This window comes from Bufo gargarizans, chromosome 1 (assembly GCF_014858855.1).
Source record: "Bufo gargarizans isolate SCDJY-AF-19 chromosome 1, ASM1485885v1, whole genome shotgun sequence".
NCBI lineage: Eukaryota > Metazoa > Chordata > Amphibia > Anura > Bufonidae > Bufo > Bufo gargarizans.
The window spans coordinates 226,232,870-226,251,421 of NC_058080.1; the positions used below are offsets into that span (position 1 = coordinate 226,232,870).

At 44.5% G+C, this 18,552-nt stretch overlaps 1 protein-coding gene across 4 annotated transcripts in view; it reads right to left on the reverse strand.

Annotated features, from left to right (window-relative positions):
- The window catches only part of SEC24B (SEC24 homolog B, COPII coat complex component), an 80,147-nt gene extending 62,423 nt beyond the window's left edge, over positions 1-17,724 (reverse strand). For 3 of the 4 annotated variants that reach the window (XM_044301937.1, XM_044301929.1, XM_044301920.1), the window contains exons 1-3: positions 17,594-17,724; positions 15,081-15,749; positions 2,613-2,774 (exon numbers count right to left, since the gene is read on the reverse strand). In XM_044301937.1, coding sequence (XP_044157872.1) covers positions 2,613-2,774; positions 15,081-15,749; positions 17,594-17,630 — 868 coding nt within the window. In that variant the 5' untranslated portion in view covers positions 17,631-17,724. The remainder of the gene's footprint in view (positions 1-2,612; positions 2,775-15,080; positions 15,750-17,593) is intronic. The other variant, XM_044301944.1, reaches the window with a different exon arrangement.
- Between the last annotated feature and the right edge of the window lie 828 nt (positions 17,725-18,552).

Sequence of the window (18,552 nt, forward strand, 5' to 3'; positions counted from 1 at the left end):
GAAGTGGAGGCAGCCATCCTACCTACATGGTCCCCACCAACTGGAGGATCTAGCCCTGCTTGTACATTCAGCTCCAAGGCAGGTCACAACCGAAGGCAGGCTTTAGAAGTGGATAGCCAGAAGACATATATGGATTCCATGATCAGTGGGGCGCGCCTACACTCCAGGAAACAGCTGGGTTTTTTGGCGTTTGAACTACCACTTTAATAAAGACTGGTCACAAGCATGCATAGATATAGTCAGAGAGAGCAGTGCATGCAGGAAACCATTCAGCATTCACAAGTAACACGCTCCCATCACTTGGGCTATCAAGGCATATTAAATTAGATCCGCATAAGGGTAATAGCAGAAACAGGAATAAGAAGAATCGATGTGTCTTTCCAGGAAGAACGGAGTTATCGATCTGTTCTCTTCCAGCACACCGATATCTCCCTATCCACACATACAGTATTTGCCAGCATTTGTTTTGCATCTAGATGGAAATTAACCTGTACAATGCTGCTGTTCCATTAAAGGGGTTTTCCGAGATATTTAACCTGATTACACTGCTCTGCTAGGGAGGAGCATGGAGCGCCGTCTCCTCTTCAAACAGCTGATCGGCAGGGTTGCCAGGTGATGGGCCCCCGCTGATCAGATATTGATGACCTATCCTAATATATTGCCTGCACAACCTCTATAAAAGGAGTTGTCTCACCTTAGTCATTGGGGGAAATATTGCCACCTCTGGGATCCAACACCCAGTACCCCAGCCAATCAGCTGATTTTCCCTGCAGCTTTGCCTAGGTCATATTACGTTGTGTTCATCGTCACACAGCCAAGGCGCAGCTCAGACCCACCCAAGTGAATGGGGCTGAGCTGTGATACCAAGCACAGCCGCTATACAATGGATGGCACTGTGCTTAGCGAGCTTAGAGAGGGCCGTGGCGCTACTGCGAGAATTGGTGCCTTCTCAAACAGCTGATTGGCGGGGGTCCCGGGTGTCGTATACCCCCACTGATCAGCTATTGATGGCCTAACTAAAGCATAGGTCATCAGTTAAAGAAAATGTGTCATCAGAAAATGACCTATTCTTTAAATCATGTTTTTATGTTTAAAGAGGACCTTTCACCTTGAAAAACATTGTGAACGAAGTATGCTGCCATGGAGAGCGGCGCCCAGGGATCTCACTGCACTTACTATTATCCCCAGGTGCCACGCCGTTCTCCCGTTATGCCCTCCGGTATGTTCACTCTCTAAGTTATAGTAGGCGGAGACTGCCCTTGTACTGTGGGCGTCTCCTTCTCCTAGGCTGCAGCGCTGGCCAATCGCAGCGCACAGCTCACAGCCTGGGAGAAAAAAACCTCCCAGGAGAAGGAGACGCCCACAGGACCAGGGCAGTCTCCGCCTACTATAACTTAGAGAGTGAACATACCGGAGGGCATAACGGGAGAACGGCGCGGCACCTGGGGATAATAGTAAGTGCAGTGAGATCCCCGGGCGCCGCTCTCCATGGCAGCATACTTCGTTCAATGGTCCTCTTTAACATATTTTTAAAGACTTTTTAATATATTATTTTTTTTTTTTTCATTTTTATCCATAAAATCCTGCAGTTTTCACAATGGCCACTAAGCCTAATAACAGGCACCACTTCTTGGTCTGTACAGATGACTTTACTGCAGTTAACTGCTTATCTATACACAGGAGGTGATATCATTACAGGCAGGATTAGAATGACAGATAAAGCCTGTATTACACTGCCCGATTGTTTGCAGGGGGCATATTGTGGTGTCTAATAATGATCTGCCGCCGGCATACCACTATACAGTACGGGGATAAGTAATGCCATAGCGATCGCTCCTCCTCACACTGTGGAGGAGACTGCTGCATGTAATAGCAGCAGTCTCCTCCGCTAATGAATGCTTCCCTCCTGACAATCGTCTGCTACATCCAGCTCTGTAATACAGCCTTAAGACAGGATCCACCATTAACAATAGGCGATATCACAGCTTATCTACTCCCTCCTGACTTCTACACAGGTTACAGAAAAGGTCTAGAAAACTCCTACAGAAGTCAATGAGGTCCTCTCCTGACCATTGTGTCTACAGCCCATGGGGCTGCCGTAAAGTAATTTTCTTAACGTTTTCTAAATGCTGTTAAGAAGAACTCAGGCAAGAAGATGGAAATAGAATAATCAGAAAATAAAAACAGATTATAAGAAAAGGATATTACTATTTTGACATCTCTTTTTTTTTATTTTTATAAAGAACACACACTCAGAAAACCCCTTTAACTTTTCTCAACAATTCTACATGAGGACTATTTTCCACAGTGTAACAATATTTACATTAAAGGGTTTACAGAATGATCTGGCAATGGTCATAGCTATGTGCACAGCAGGCTCTATATTTAGCAATCTCTGAGCCTCAGTTACACCTAAAAATTTGTGTTTTAAGTTCTACGTCCAAAGTTTGGGTTATCGAAAAATTCCGTTATGGATTCCAAATTCTGTTATGGTCCATGGTAGCAGAATTCATAATGGGATTCTTCGATAACCCGAACTTTGGACGCAGAACTTAAAACACAAGTTCGCTCAACACTACTAAAAATCCTTTTGTGTTTGTAAGGAAGGTTACCTTGCTGTACGGTCGGTTGAGGTTTATACGCAGGAGCCAGAGGAGACGGAGACCCCGAAGGCTGGTTTCCAGAAGGGGGATAGGTTGCAACTGAGTTAGAAGCGGATACAGCCGGACTAGGTCGTCCTATATCTGATGTCTGTCCTGCAAATGCAGGTGACCCTGAGGGGAAAAAAATATATATATATATATATATATATATATATATATATATATATATATATATATATAATAAAAAACACGTTACTAAAGTCTTCAAAACCCTAAATATGATAGCCACAAAAACAATGTACCAACAGCGCCTGAACCGCCAAGGAAACCCATTCCAAAGGTTAAAGGGGATGTGTAATCAGAAAAAGACCTATTGGTAAAATTAAACATAAAAATGTGATTTATATATTTTTTTTTTTTTTACATTTCCACGTCACCATCTATTTCTTTTTCATATATATATATATATATATATATTATATATATATCTATCTATATCTTGAGCTCATTGGAGCCGAAACGTTGCACCACTTGGGTGAATAAAGGGTTCACTTGCTTTTACTCATTGGAGTGCCGCTCTTTTTTCCGGATCCATTGATTCCCCTTGAGACGTGCACCCGTATTTCTTTTCTCGAGCTAGTGCCGCCATTTTTCTTTATATATATATATATAAATTTCTGTCTGTTTTTTTATGCACGGTCAAATGACTGGACCAATCTGCACAAATCTGGCATATAGGTAAATCAGTTGCTAAGAAAGGTTTTAGACCAGTTCTCGGCGCTCTAGGTCGTACTGTTCTTGAATTACATCCCCAAAAAAATGCAAATATGGCACCAGTGCGTGATCCGTATTAGCCAAGAGAAGCTTGCCTGCCTTTCACTCATATCGTGACATACACAGGGTCACATGACCCCTATTGGCCAATAGAAGCTCACAGGTAACCTTATCATTATCACCACAGGCAGAATTACAATCACAAGTAACACATCTGTACAGATAAGACAGGATCAACCCTTAACAATAGGTGATATCACAGCTTATCTACTCCCTCCTGACCTCTGCACAGGTTTTAGAGCATGCCTAGAAAACTCTCCCATAGAAGTAAATGAAGATAGTTTATCATTGTATAACCTCTTGGCCATTGTGTCTATGGCACTGCTCTAAAAAAAAAAAAAAACAGGAAGGCTTAAAAGGGGGTTGTGCAAGGGTTATACAATGATAAACTATCTTCAGTATAGGTCATCAATATCTGATCTGTGGGGGTCCAACACCTGGCACCCCGGCTGATCAGCTGTTTGGAGGTGGAGCTCCATGCGAGCGCTGCTTCCTCTTCATTACAATGCCCGTACCCGAGGATAGGTCATCATTATAAAACCCCGGCAAAAGGGGTATTTTAAGCCTAGTAGCCCGGGTGAAAACTGCAGGACTTTAGGCCTTTCACATTAGCGAGTTTTCCGCACGGGTGCAATGTGTGATCTGTGATGTGAACACATAGCACCCACACTGAATCCTGACCCATTTATTTCAATGGGGCTGTGTACATAGGCGTTTTTTTTTCACGCATCAGTTCTGTGAAAAATGCAGCATGTTCTATAATCTGCGTTTCTCGCGCAAAACTGGCCCCATAGAGTAAATGGGGCTTCAGTGAACAACGCAGTGCACCCGCAAACAAGTCTGGGTGCGATGTGTACTTCACAGATGGCTGCTAGATGTTGTTTGTAAACCTTCAGTTTTTTATCACACACGTAAAAAACGCATTAAAATGCATTGCACCTGCGCGGAAAAAACTGAACCGAACGCAATTGCAGACAAAACTGACAACTTGCTTGCACCCTGAACGCATCCGGAGCCAATCCGTATCGTTCGTGTGAAAGAGGCCATAAAAAAAAAAAAAAAAAAAAAAATTATAATATATATATATATATATATATATATATATATATATATATATATATATATATATATATATATACAGACGTGGACAAAATTGTTGGTACCCTTTGGTCAATGAAAGAAAAAGTCACAATGGTCACAGAAATAACTTTAATCTGACAAAAGTAATAATAAATTAAAATTCTATAAATGTTAACCAATGAAAGTCAGACATTGTTTTTCAACCATGCTTCAACAGAATTATGTAAAAAAATAAACTCATGAAACAGGCATGGACAAAAATGATGGTACCCCTAGAAAACACAGAACATAATGTGACCAAAGGGACATGTTAATTCAAGGTGTGTCCACTAATTAGCATCACAGGTGTCTACAACCTTGTAATCAGCCATTGGGCCTATATATATGGCTCCAGGTAATCACTGTGTTGTTTGGTGATATGGTGTGTACCACACTCGACATGGACCAGAGGAAGCAAAGGAAAGAGCTGTCTCAAGAGATCAGAAAGAAAATTATAGACAAGCATGTTAAAGGTAAAGGCTATAAGACCATCTCCAAGCAACTAGATGTTCCTGTGAGTACAGTTGCACATATTATTCATAAGTTTAAGATCCATGGGACTGTAGCCAACCTCCCTGGACGTGGCCGCAGGAGGAAAATTGATGACAAATCTAAGAGACGGATAATCCGAATGGTAACAAAAGAGCCTAGAAAGACTTCTAAAGAGATTCAAGGTGAACTTCATGCTCAAGGAACATCAGTGTCAGATCGCACCATCCGTCGTTGTTTGAGCCAAAGTGGACTACATGGGAGACGACCAAGGAGGACACCATTGTTGAAAACGAATCATAAAAAAGCAAGACTGGAATATGCCAAACTACATGTTGACAAGCCACAAAGCTTCTGGGAGAATGTCCTGTGGACAGATGAGACAAAAATCGAAGTTTTTGCCAAGGCACATCAGCTGTATGTTCACAGACGAAAAAATGAAGCATATCAAGAAAAGAACACTGTCCCTACTGTGAAACATGGAGGAGGCTCTGTTATGTTCTGGGGCTGCTTTGCTGCGTCTGGCACAGGGTGTCTTGAATCTGTGCAGGGTACAATGAAATCTCAAGACTATCAAGGAATTCTAGAGAGAAATGTACTAGCCAGTGTCAGAAAGCTTGGTCTCAGTCGCAGGTCATGGGTCTTGCAACAGGACAATGACCCAAAACACACCGCTAAAAACACCCAAGAATGGCTAAGAGGAAAAAATTGGACTATTCTAAAGTGGCCTTCTATGAGCCCTGACCTCAATCCTATTGAGCATCTTTGGAAGGAGCTGAAACATGCAGTCTGGAAAAGGCACCCTTCAAACCGGACACAACTGGAGCAGTTTGCTCATGAGGAGTGGGCCAAAATACCTGCTGAGAGGTGCAGATGTCTCATTGACAGTTACAGGAAGCGTTTGATTGCAGTGATTGCCTCAAAAGGTTGCGCAACAAAATATTAAGTTAGGGGTACCATCATTTTTGTCCATGCCTGTTTCATGAGTTTATTTTTTTACATAATTCTGTTGAAGCATGGTTGAAAAACAATGTCTGACTTTCATTGGTTAACATTTATAGAATTTTAATTTATTATTACTTTTGTCAGATTAAAGTTATTTCTGTGACCATTGTGACTTTTTCTTTCATTGACCAAAGGGTACCAACAATTTTGTCCACGTCTGTATATATATATATATATATATATATATATATATATATATATATATATATATATAAATAATACAGGTAGAAGGATGTGGGCAGCACAGCTGTCTGGACAGTACGGTCGGAGTGCCAGCGGCTGAGGAGGCGATCCACCTCCAGCGATATAAAAGTAGAAAAATCCACAGCACATCCAAGTTGTAAAAAGTAAAAAGACGGCTTTATTCACCAGACACGCGACGTTTCGATCCACTCAATGGGATCTTTTTCAAGCAGTGACAAAAGTGGGCAGTGCATAGTGCATATTTATGCGGTTAAACATCATTAAACAATTAACAAATCAAGTACATTTATCACATATAATACAATGAAAACAGCGATAAAATAATGTTATCACTTGTGTTTGAACAGTCAGACTCTGCAACTCATTAATGTGTATCACAATGGCATTATTCCTTCTTGTACAGTACATCATAGCCATCGAAAATATAACATAATACATTAATTGTGATAATAGTGAATACAGGTGTAGGTCTTTCCAATACCTTAATAATCTAAAGTGCACAGGTGTACCTTCAGTTGGAGATGACATGGATCACGGGAGTATGTGGTGAAGTCAAAAAACACATGGGTCTCGGCGTATCAGACAATGCAATGCGCATGTCAGAGGACCTTTCCAGATAGTTCAGTCACATGATCGCAAGTACACCGGTCACGTAGTGCGCATGTCCAAGGACCTTGGAACATGTGATCGCATCACGTGATCACGCACCCGATCTCGTGACTAAGTATATCACGTCACAGAAAAGAAAAGGGGATTCTAAATGTTCCGTACCTTACACTACCTAGAAACAGCTGATCGTGTATCCGATCATGTGTTCCAATATACGATCGCCTCATCATGAGAAGTATACATGTATAGAATACCCAATTGGATAGTATAATAATCTTAATAGTATCCGCATCTCAGCACATGAAAACCTTGTCTGCACCAGCATATCATGATCACCGTATGTCAGTATTGACCGCAAATTACCGGCTCCGATGTGGGAGGCAAATAGATATCTGTCAGTGGTTCATCAGGGAACTTGACAGGCAACATCTTGGACGGAAGTACCGTTATCATAAAGAGGGGGAAGGAGAAGGTGTATAGTGAGCGGTATTACCGCCAGATACCCATTCGAGTTGTCAGCTCGAAATGGTCGTTCTAGTGCCTCCCAGTCATATCGAGGAACGTAACCAATGTGGCCTGGTTGTCACCGCTTAGCCCCAGGTTAAAATAACCCCCTGTTCACAGGATCCCATTCCTGGAAATCCGATGTAGCAGCCCGGGGTCATCCTCTAGATTGGGGGGCAATCACAGGAAACACCCATAAGAGAAATCCTAGTGTCGCCTATCCCTCTGATATACACATTAATGAGTTGCAGAGTCTGACTGTTCAAACACAAGTGATAATATTATTTTATCGCTGTTTTCATTGTATTATATATGATAAATGTACTTGATTTGTTAATTGTTTAATGATGTTTAACCGCATAAATATGCACTATGCACTGCCCACTTTTGTCACTGCTTGAAAAAGATCCCATTGAGTGGATCGAAACGTCGCGTGTCTGGTGAATAAAGCCGTCTTTTTACTTTTTACAACTTGGATGTGCTGTGGATTTTTCTACTTTTATATCGCTGGAGGTGGATCGCCTCCTCAGCCGCTGGCACTCCGACCGTACCGTCCAGACAGCTGTGCTGCCCACATCCTTCTACCTGTATTATATATATATATATATATATATATATATTTATTTATATTTTTTTATTTATTTATTATATAGTGACAAGGAAAAAAAAAAAAAAAAAAATTAAATATATTTAAAAAAAAAAATATATGTTTGTTTAACATACAAACATGATTTAAACAATAGGTCATTTTCTGAGGATACAGTGCCTTTATGCCTCATTAACTGATAACATTTTCATGCAGATTTTCCATCAGGAGTAGTTCCGTGAAATTACTCAGATCAGCTTCTTACACAATAACCACAAGATGCCGTGAGGAGAACACTTTACAAATCACCAGTCAGACCACACATGGAGTACTGTGTACAGTTCTGGGCTCCTGTGAACAAGGCAGACATAGCAGAGCTGGAAAGGGTCCAGAGGAGGGCAACTAAAGTAATAACTGGAATGGGGGGACTACAGTACCCTGAAAGATTATCAAAATTTGGGTTATTCACTTTAGAAAAAAAGACGACTGAGAGGAGATCTAATTAATATGTATAAATATATCAGGGGTCAGTACAGAGATCTATCCCATCATCTGTTTATCCCCAGGATTGTGACGAGGGGACATCCTCTGCGTCTGGAGGAAAGAAGGTTTGTACACAAACATAGAAGAGGATTCTTTACGGTAAGAGCAGTGAGACTATGGAACTCTCTGCCTGAGGAGGTGGTGATGGTGAGTACAATAAAGGAATTCAAGAGGGGCCTGGATGTATTTCTGGAGTGTAATAATCTTACAGGATATAGCTACTAGAGAGGGGTCGTTGATCCAGGGATTTCTTCTGATTAGGGGAATAAAAAAATTCCTTCCCGATTCCAAAGTGGGGAAAATTGGCTTCTACCTTTTTTTTTTTTGCCTTCCTCTGGATCAACTTGCAGGATAACAGGCCGAACTGGATGGACAGATTTCCTTTCTGCCTAACAAACGATGTTACTAAGTTAATATGAGAACGGCGCATACTTGACCCCCCCTTATCATGGTCAGACCCCCAGCGATAATACATTTATCACCCATCTCATGAACACGTGATAAATGTTTGTAGGCCAACCCTTTTAAGCCATGTTCAAATGTTAAAGGGGCTGACCTGCAAAACATATTTTACAGCCCCAGGATCTGAACCACATTTTTCGCCCCAAAAGACAAACTGGGGGAAAAATGCTGCTGCGTCTTATGGGGTGAATACTAATGAGCGCTTCCATTATAGAAGCTCTGTACTCACCGCTTCCTGGTACTCGGCTGTGCAGTGGCTGCGCACAGCGTTGAGGGCGCTCTGTGACTCACGCTGTGCGCGCCGGTTCACAGCACAGCCGGCGGAGGAAGAAGACAGAGCGCAGGCAGTGAGGAGCGGCCACGTCCAGGAGATGCAAGTGCTTTATTTATTTTGTTATCTGAGGCTGGGGGCTAATCAAACATGGCCAAGGGCTGATAATAGGCATGGGGTCTCATCTGAAGTCTGAATGGGGAGTCTTTATATTGGGCTCTGATCTGAGGTCTGATTGGAATCTTATTAACATTGGGGGTCTGATTGGGGCCGTGAGCCGAGGTCTGATTAATATTGGGGGTCTGATTGCTGATCTGAGGTATAATGAACATTTGTTTTCTTATTGTCCTCCTCCAAAACCTAGGTGCGTCTTAAAGGGCAAAAAATACGGTACTTTTGTAATTGCATTTATTAAAAAATTTAGTATAGCCACTGTTATTCAATAAAATGTATCTGTGTAGCGCCACCAGCTCTGTTTTTGTTTTCTTTTTCTTTGACCTGCTCACTGAGATGGCCGCACATGCTCAGTTTCATCCTTCAACTGGCTCCTGAGCTGTGATAGGGAGAGCATGGACACGCCTCCTTAGCTGCAGCAGAGAAGACACTCCCCTTGAGCTGCCTTCTTGATATAAATCTAGCAGAGCATTGAATGGGGAGATCTCTGGACCCATGTGAGGCACAGGGCCGGTTCTAGCTTTGTTAGAAAGAGGTTGGCATGTACTATAGGATGTCTGACTTATATTTTTTACAATAATCATGGGATAAATCCTTTAACAGTTTTCCTGCACTTTTCTTTAGTATTTTCCCTCCTTGTCATCAGCCTCCATGTTTTACCCCAGTACTTGTGAAGTGCTCGGATTCAGACCGTGATCCACTTGTGCTCATTTAGAAGATGTAATCCACTGTGGCTTACGCAGGCACTGCTGGTTCAGCAGCTAATGCTTACCATCGACACATCTGTCACCTAGGCTGTCAACATCTGTCAGGATCAGTAGAAGAACTGCTGTTTGACAAGGGGACTGGTAATGCACACTATTCAGCTCATAAATATGCAGGAAGAATACGGCATGGCCACATTGGGCAGATTTTCCAAAGCAGATTTCAGTCTGCGCATTGTAGAGGGTGAAAGCTGCAGCATAGGTTGGCACACTGCAGAGTCCACCCTCAGGTCAATTAACTCTGGCAAATCTGCAGAATATACGTCTCGTGTGGACATATCCCATGTAGTGGGTCCACTGCAGATGTGCCAGAATTGCCATTTCATAGGGAGAACAAGTATTACAGAAAACAGACGTGTCGGGAGGTGTGACAAGGAAACCCTGAGCTTAGTATAAAGCTTCAAATGGGGTCAAACGACCCAACATGCCCTGCGCTTGTGGTTGCAGCTGCACCAACTCAATATCCTCCAGAGGTTCCAACCAACGGCTTAAAGGGATTATCCTAAAATTAACTTAATTTATTGTAAGACCAGGCAAGACATAACATAATACATTTCCAACTAAAATTGTTAAAGGGGTTGTCCCATTAAGACAACTTGAGATCTGGGGGAGGTGTGTAGGTTCATATGGAGTGATCTGTACTATGTGCACTTGTCACGAGTAAGGACTGTAATACGAGAGTCCGAAACATGTAGACCGTGTACTTTTATCCTGTGTCTGGAAAACGTCTTTGACTTTATGGAATAAAAAGGATCAGATTTTTAGAAGCTGGATTTTTTTCTACTTTGGATTCTAACTTGAGATCTGGGGCTCAGGCCCCGTTTGAATGGAGGGGTAGAGATGCATGTATGTCCGCGCTTCATTCACTTCTATAGGTTTGGCAGCCCCACAGAGCTGACTTTAGCGTCAGTACGTATGAATGTGACCACAACTGCATTCAAATGCCCCCTTCCCGTAAATCGGCAGGAACCTTACTGGTTGGGCCCCTGCCGATTAGACACTTAGTCTTAACGGGACAGCCCCTTAAAAAAATGTTCTCTATTGTCTGGCTATTGCTGTTACATACCCGTTATGGCACCCCCAATGTTTTTTCCTCACTGTCAGAGCATCCATCTAATGTTTCCAGGACGGTGAGAAGAAGGCACTTCTATCCCATGGATCCTTATTCACTGGTCTACATATTTCCAGAAATCACTTTGCTCCCAAGAGGATCCAGTTAGTTTGTCAGAGCAACTGAGCATGTGCGACCACCAGCACAATGTTCTGATAGGGAATCAACAAGGGGCGCCATAACAAGCATATAACTGCAATCTCCAGAGACACGTAGCCCCTTCACACAGCTGATCAGCAGAGGTGCCAAGGAGCTGGACCTCAACGATGGGTCCATGACCCAGATGTACATATGAAAAAGGTACAACAAAATGCCTAAACTAACAGTTTTAACAGACAAAGCAATGGTTTTGCTGTGCTGTGACCTATAGCACCAACTCATTAGTTGCATATGGCAAATGTGGTGACAGGGTCCTCTTTAAGCAAACCCTAAGCTGTTTCTCCACCCTTTGTGTGTATTTTTTTAGGGAGCCTCTTGACCATTCAACTGACCACCATAAAGACATCATGGAACGTTTGCCCATTTCCCCGATAATGGGACCCATATAATTAGGGCAGCAGGATTTACTTGGGTCACATTTTGAAGATTAGACGGTATGTATTGAGTGAAAATTCTCTGGTGGTGTAGAATGGATAACAGATCATTTATATAACCTGCTCTCCGTCCGTAAGCACTAGCAGCTGATGCTCTTAGTCATTTCTTTTGGGAATGTAACCTACATAAAGGCACCTGCACACGCGAGCTCACACCTGTTGTACCATGAAACCATGACCTTCTGTTAGGCTAGGTTCACAACAGCAAAATTCACAGCAGATAAGGAGCAGAATAAGCAGATGAAAACTGGTCATTGTGGCTTCCGTTTTTTTCTGTGGACCCAATGACTTCAACAGGTCCATGGTCGCCCAAGAATAAGACATGTTCTATCATTTTGCAGAAAAGACACACAAATGCAGATGGCACACGGGTGCCACCCGTATGCGGTTCATATGGGGACCGATAGAAATGAACGTGTCTGCAAAAAAAATGCGGATCGAACACAGATACAAAATATGGTCGTGTGCACGAGGTCTAAAAAGAAGTGTGGTTGCCAAATTTGTACAATCACTATTTGTGGCACTGTGGTGGAAAAACTCTTCACAATGTGGTCCTTCAGCTCCCCACCAGGCAAACAGCTGATTTGGCCAAGGGAAATGTAGTTTTACATAGAGGCCATTCAGATTATTAAAAGGAAAAGCTCAGGTACACCAGCGAGGACAGATGCCATTTGCAGAGTGGCTCAAAGGGACAACCCCCCCCCCCCCAAATGACAGCCATAAGACCTAATAGGGCATGTCTTCAACCCCTTTACAATTAAAACTAGATTTAGATGAAATGCCGACACCACCTTCGGAAGGAAGTCCTGAACAGGACGAAGGACTACCTTATCCTGATGGAGGACCAGAAAAGGCAACCGAAATGACGGAGCCGTGAATTCCGAAACCCTACGGATAGAGGCGATAGCCACCAAAAATGCCACCTTGTAGGACAGGAAGTGAAGCGACACCTGCTGCAAAGGCTCCACCTGTCCGGCGTCTTCTGCCCCCCTGGCTCCAGCCGGATTACCACCTTCAGTGTGTGGCCCCTTGGGGAGGGACGCTACACCGGAACAGAGAGGACTTGCGGTGTATGGCCGTGGTGATCCAAATGCTGGAGGGATACAGAGGTTTTTACCGGAACCTCTGGTCCTCCTTTGCTTCTAGAGAGCAGGAAGGAGCAGGGGAATTTGGTAGAATAAAAACTGATTTAGTGTCTATAGGAGGCAGCCCCCTCTGCGTTGCAGGTCTGCTGTTTTTTTTTTTTTCTTGCGGGAAGTTTCAGGCAGTCCTTAAAAACTGCCTGCACTCCCACCCAGGAGACGGGAGACCAGGGGGTCTCCCAAACCCTCTTCTCCTTCTCTAAAAGCAAAGGAGGACCAGAGGTTCCGGTAAAAACCTCTGTATCCCTCCAGCATTCGGATCACCGCGGCTGTACACCGCAAGTCCCCTCTGTACACCGCAAGGGCATAGCTGAAGGAGAGGCGCTTAGTGCCCGCCTACAAGCGGCAACAGCTATACCCATGGTCAAGCCTGTGTCCCCCAATGATAAGAGCGAGAAGGTATGTTTTCTACCTAGGCATGTAGCAGGAGATATACAATGATCTGATCATGACATTTCCCCTATATTCTGCCTTTATAAATGATTACAGTAGCGAGTCCTTTCAATGCTTTTCGTGGCTTGGTGACATTTTGCAGGAGGTTCTACATTCATTATCTCGCCTGTTCAGCAGATGGACCACTTCTGCCTTTTGTACATTCCATCAGACCCTCCCCCCAAGGCTGACTGGAAGCCCACGTGGTATTTTATCAATGTAAATTGTTCCCACAACGAGGCAGAGAGCTTCATGATTTCTAAGGTATGAAACGTTCACACCACTCCCCATTCTTGAGAAAAGCTGGTCATGAATACAAGAGCAGGTTTGGCCGAAACATGATCATGCATGTTCAGTATTAAAAAAAACCAGGTGCAACGTAACTGGCAATTGATCAGCCGATCATCAGGCCATACATTTATCATCATGTGTCTAATAAGGCTACATTCACATCTGCGCTTTCCCTTTCCACTACTGAGATCCGTCATAGCATCTCAATAGCGGGGGAAAACGCTTCTGTTTTGCCCCCATTCACTCTCAACGGGGACAAAACTGAACGAAATGGAATGCATCAGAATGCGTTCCATTCCATTTGGATGCGTCCCCATCGTGGACAGAGTAATGCAGCAAGCAGTGTTTTTCTGTCCGCGATGTGGTGCGGAGCAAGACGGATCCATCCTGTCACACAATGTCAGTCAATGGTGGTGGATCCATTTTCTCGGACACAAAAGAAAACGGATCTGTCCTCCGTTGACTTACAATGGTTTGAGAGACTGATCCGTCATGGCTATGTTAAAGATAATACAACCGGATCCATTCATAACAGATGCAGACGGTTGTATTATTATGAAGGATTAAGCACAAACGCTGGTGTGAAAGTAGCCTAAGTGTGGGTCCCAACTCTGGGAACCACATCCGAAGTGCCAGCCCTGTTGTGCGCCACCGGGAACCATGCATGTATAGTCATCTCCATTCACTGCTGTGGGACTTCCACAAATAGCGGAGAGTACCATAGTGGTGACTGGAGGGAGCTGACCATGCATGGCCAGCTAAAGACATATTCTTGAGATAGGAGCAGGTCCTAGAGATATGCCTTCAAGGACCAGATGGGAAAACCCCTCTAAAGAGGTTGTATCTGAGAATAAATAACTTTTCAGTGAAGCACGTAGCCCGTCTCCTACGGAAATAATTACTTATCTGCTCCCTGTTGCTTCAGTCCAGCATGTCCATCTTGCGCGAGCCAACCGATGAAGCCAGTGGTTGGCTGCAGATTGGAAGATGGACATGCAAGAGCCAGTGTACAAGATGGAAGCGGTGGGGAGCAGGTAAGTATGATTCTTTCTACGGCGGAGGCAGGCTGAGGGTACCGTATTGAGAATCCATAGAGCTCGGAGGTTGTTCTGAGCAGTAGTTGTGCACATCAGCCCTAAGGTTGCATTAGAAGGCCATAATGTGAGGCATACAGATTTTTCCATGGTTTTTGGAACCCTTCACAATAAAGCAGAGTAAAAAGGTGAAGCACTGACTGTACCAGCAGGTAGAGAGGAGATGCCTCCACAATGCTGGGCTCCAAAGGGCCACACATAGATGACATGTTTGAGGCAATATCAAAGTGGCATAAGGACATAATCTTACCTGCACTGGGTTGTTGATGGTGTGTAGCCAAGGGTACGGCTTGGTTCTGCCCAAGGCCATCATGAGCTCTTTGTGGACCAGTGACTGGGACAGGCGGCGCACTTAAGCTGCGCAAATCTTGATGAAGCAAGTGAGGAGGAGCAGTCGGCAGTCTCTGAGCATTGTTAGTCACCTGAGTGCCATAGGCAGATGTCCCTTGTCCGTACTGACTGCTTGCAGGCATGGAGGAGTATGGTGCGCCTTGATACATATGACCAGACATCAGAGGTGCAGAATAGTGGCTGGAATGACTGGCCAATCCCTGAGGAGGTAAGGATGAGGTGGCAGAATAACTGTAGTCACCAGTAAATGGCGGATATGGTTGTACAGGGGGAGCTACGGTTTGATGCTGTGGCTGGGATGCTGGAATGTGATCACTTTGAGAACGTCCATGACTGAACTGGTGGGGACCTTGGTTTGAATGCAAATGATTGGTCGGGAGAGGTGGAATATTAGGGTTCTGTGGTAATGGTGGGGCTGCATAGTTTATCGAGTGATAATCAAACCCATACTGGTGGTCCGTGTGGGAAGGAGTAACTTTACTCGGCACTTGGGAGCAGAGCGCTGGAGGAGCGCTGACGGCTGACGGATAAAGCCTGTAGCCATGAGGAGGCCGAGGCTGCGCCGGGCCTGGAATACAAAAAAACACAACATTATTACACCCGGCTGTCAACATCATGCTTTTGTCCCACAGTCAACAACAAACACAGGACGCAACCTGACACATTTTGTATCACTCATGTGAATGAGGCCTCAGAACTCGTACAAGTTTCAATCGTTAAGTGCGGTCCATGTTTAAAACTGCCTTGTGTCGTCATACTGACAACCATTAGGCTACATCCACACGAGAGAGAGAAGTGGCTGTGCGATGGCCATTTCCAGAACAATGACAGTCTACGGGTGTAGTCACGACCATTAACACAGGCAGAGTCCTACTTGGTCTGTTTCCCGGCCTGACAGCCCCTATACAAATTGAAGGGCACCGGTTTTCAGAAAGGCATCAGTGAAAAAAATGGCTGTGAAAAACTGACAGTTTAACCGAAGCGTTTTTTTGTTTTGTTTTTTACTGTCATGTGACATCCTGACAACCTGTAATTTTTCTGTGGAAGGAGTGTGTGGGAGATTTTTTTTAATATATATATTTTAAGGTCACACAACTTTTTGATTTGAAGTTCTTATTCTATTTTTGTCAGAAGGCGATGTGACAAAAAATAAAACAAAAAAAATTCTGCCACTGGGAACTTTTTGGGTGATATTTTCAGAAACAATTCCAATCATATTTATTTTTTATATTTTTAGATGTTATAAGTAAACTTTTTATCAAAATATATAACCAAAATCAGCCACTGTACAATACATGGCGCTGTGCTTGGTAGGCTGCGGTAGACAGCTGCTGGTAGGGGGTGCCAGGAGATGGACTCCCACTGATCAGGTATTGATGTCGTATCCTGTCCTCCCACTAGGGAGAAATGCATGTATCTAGGAAATATATACCCAGGAGCGTGCGGTCCATGGCACCCCAGCTGTGCAGCTTCCCTTGGGCCCTCTTCTGGACAGATAGTCGCAGGCTTCTCACCAAAACCTGAGGACCCGCCTTGTGAAGGTTTTTTCACACTAGCGGGTACAGAACAATGAAAATAATGCAAGTCCTGGACCCCACACCTAATGGCACCAGACAGATCTCACTGACTATAAGGGGGCCCATCGGGTTTCCCTTACTGGATGTAACAGTCCTGGAGTTTCTTGATGGAATCTGCAATGGAGATAACGGTGCAGATGTGAACTTAGCCTCAGACCAGGCACGCTCAACCTGTGGCCCCTCCGGCTGTTGCAAAACTACAACTCCCATCATTCCCGGACAGCATATAGCTATCAGCCTACAGAAGGGCATGGTGGGGGTTGTAGTTTTACAACAGCTGGAGGGCCGCAGGTTGAGCATCCCTGGTTAGGCTGATAAGAATGGTAGTAGGAAGGGAAGAGTGGACAGGTCAGGAAGAAGCCGCTGTCACAGAGGAAGAAGCCGCTGTCACAGAGGAAGAAGCCGCTGTCACACACCTCTGGAGGCAGCTGACCTCACAAGGGAACAAAGGATCAGGTCCTTCCCCTCTGACATCTGTCACCAGGCTGTCCCCATATACACTGGTGGCTCTGGAAGCTTGGGGACCAGAACAGTTCCACCAGGACTTGGGGGACAATGTTGACACCGTGAGAAACTTCTCAAACCGCCTGACATGGAGCATTAGTTGTGGGTCCTCCAGGCATCACCATGGCTCTGACCCACACAGGGCTACCCAGCAGCAGGCTGGACGGACTGCCACGTATGTGTGGGCACACGGCTGCTGCCCCGGCCTCGCATTATCAGCAGGCAACAAACAGTGATGTCAGCAGAAAGCGCCGGCCTCGGCAGCAGCAGCAGAGCCTGTACCGCAACGACGGCTCACCCCGTGCCCGACCCAACCACCCCCTCCTCTCACCGTTGTGCTGGGCGGCTGGAGGCCCCGGAGCAGACATGACTTCTCCTCTTTGCGCTGACGTTGCGTCACTAAAAGCAGCCAAGGGCTGCAGGACCCTCCCGTCACCACCGCAACCGCCGGCTTCTGGGAGGAGCCAGCAACCACTTCGTAAGGATCGAGCACATCACGTGATCCATCGCTCTTGGGAGCCCATACATTGTAGGCTGTTACCCTCGCTCAAGATTAGGAGAGTGTGCCCTCCGGCGGCTGGAGGAGTTGTGTTCAGTTTGGAGGGTAGTAGTCAGTGCTGCTGTGAATAAATAACGTGCTAGACGGTTATGTAATGTAGCAAGTATACAGCAAATAAGACATGACACAGGCAATATAACGTTATGAAGCAAATCAGGCTGGTCGCAGATTGTTACTATAGATAGGCAGTAAGGCAAAGGCAGAACCAGGTAGGGGATGTAGCTCAGTGGTAGAGCGCATGCTTTGCATGTATGAGGCCCCGGGTTCAATCCCCGGCATCTCCACTCTTTTTTTTTTTTTTTTTTTTCAATGATATAATTTTACTAAAAATGAGGGTGCATAGTATTTCCGGGTTAAGATGTTAAAGAGAGAATAATCTTTAGCAGGAGTCAGCAACCTTCGGCACTCCAGCTGTTATGAAACTACAATCCCCAGCATGCTCTATTCATTTCTATGAGAGTGCTGAGAAGAGTATGAATGCTGAGAGTTGTAGTTTCACTACAACTGGAGTGCTGGAGATTGCCTACCCCTGAATTATAGCCATAGCCATAGCCTCTTGCACCCAAGCATTTTTTTTTTTTTTCATTCATTTCAAGAGATCCGCAAAAAAACCGGAAGGTATTCCATATGCCTCTCGTTTCCGTATTTTCATTCCGTTCAAAAATAGAACATGTCCTATTATTGTGCGCATAACGGACAAGGATAGTACTGGTCTATCAGGGGCCAGCTGT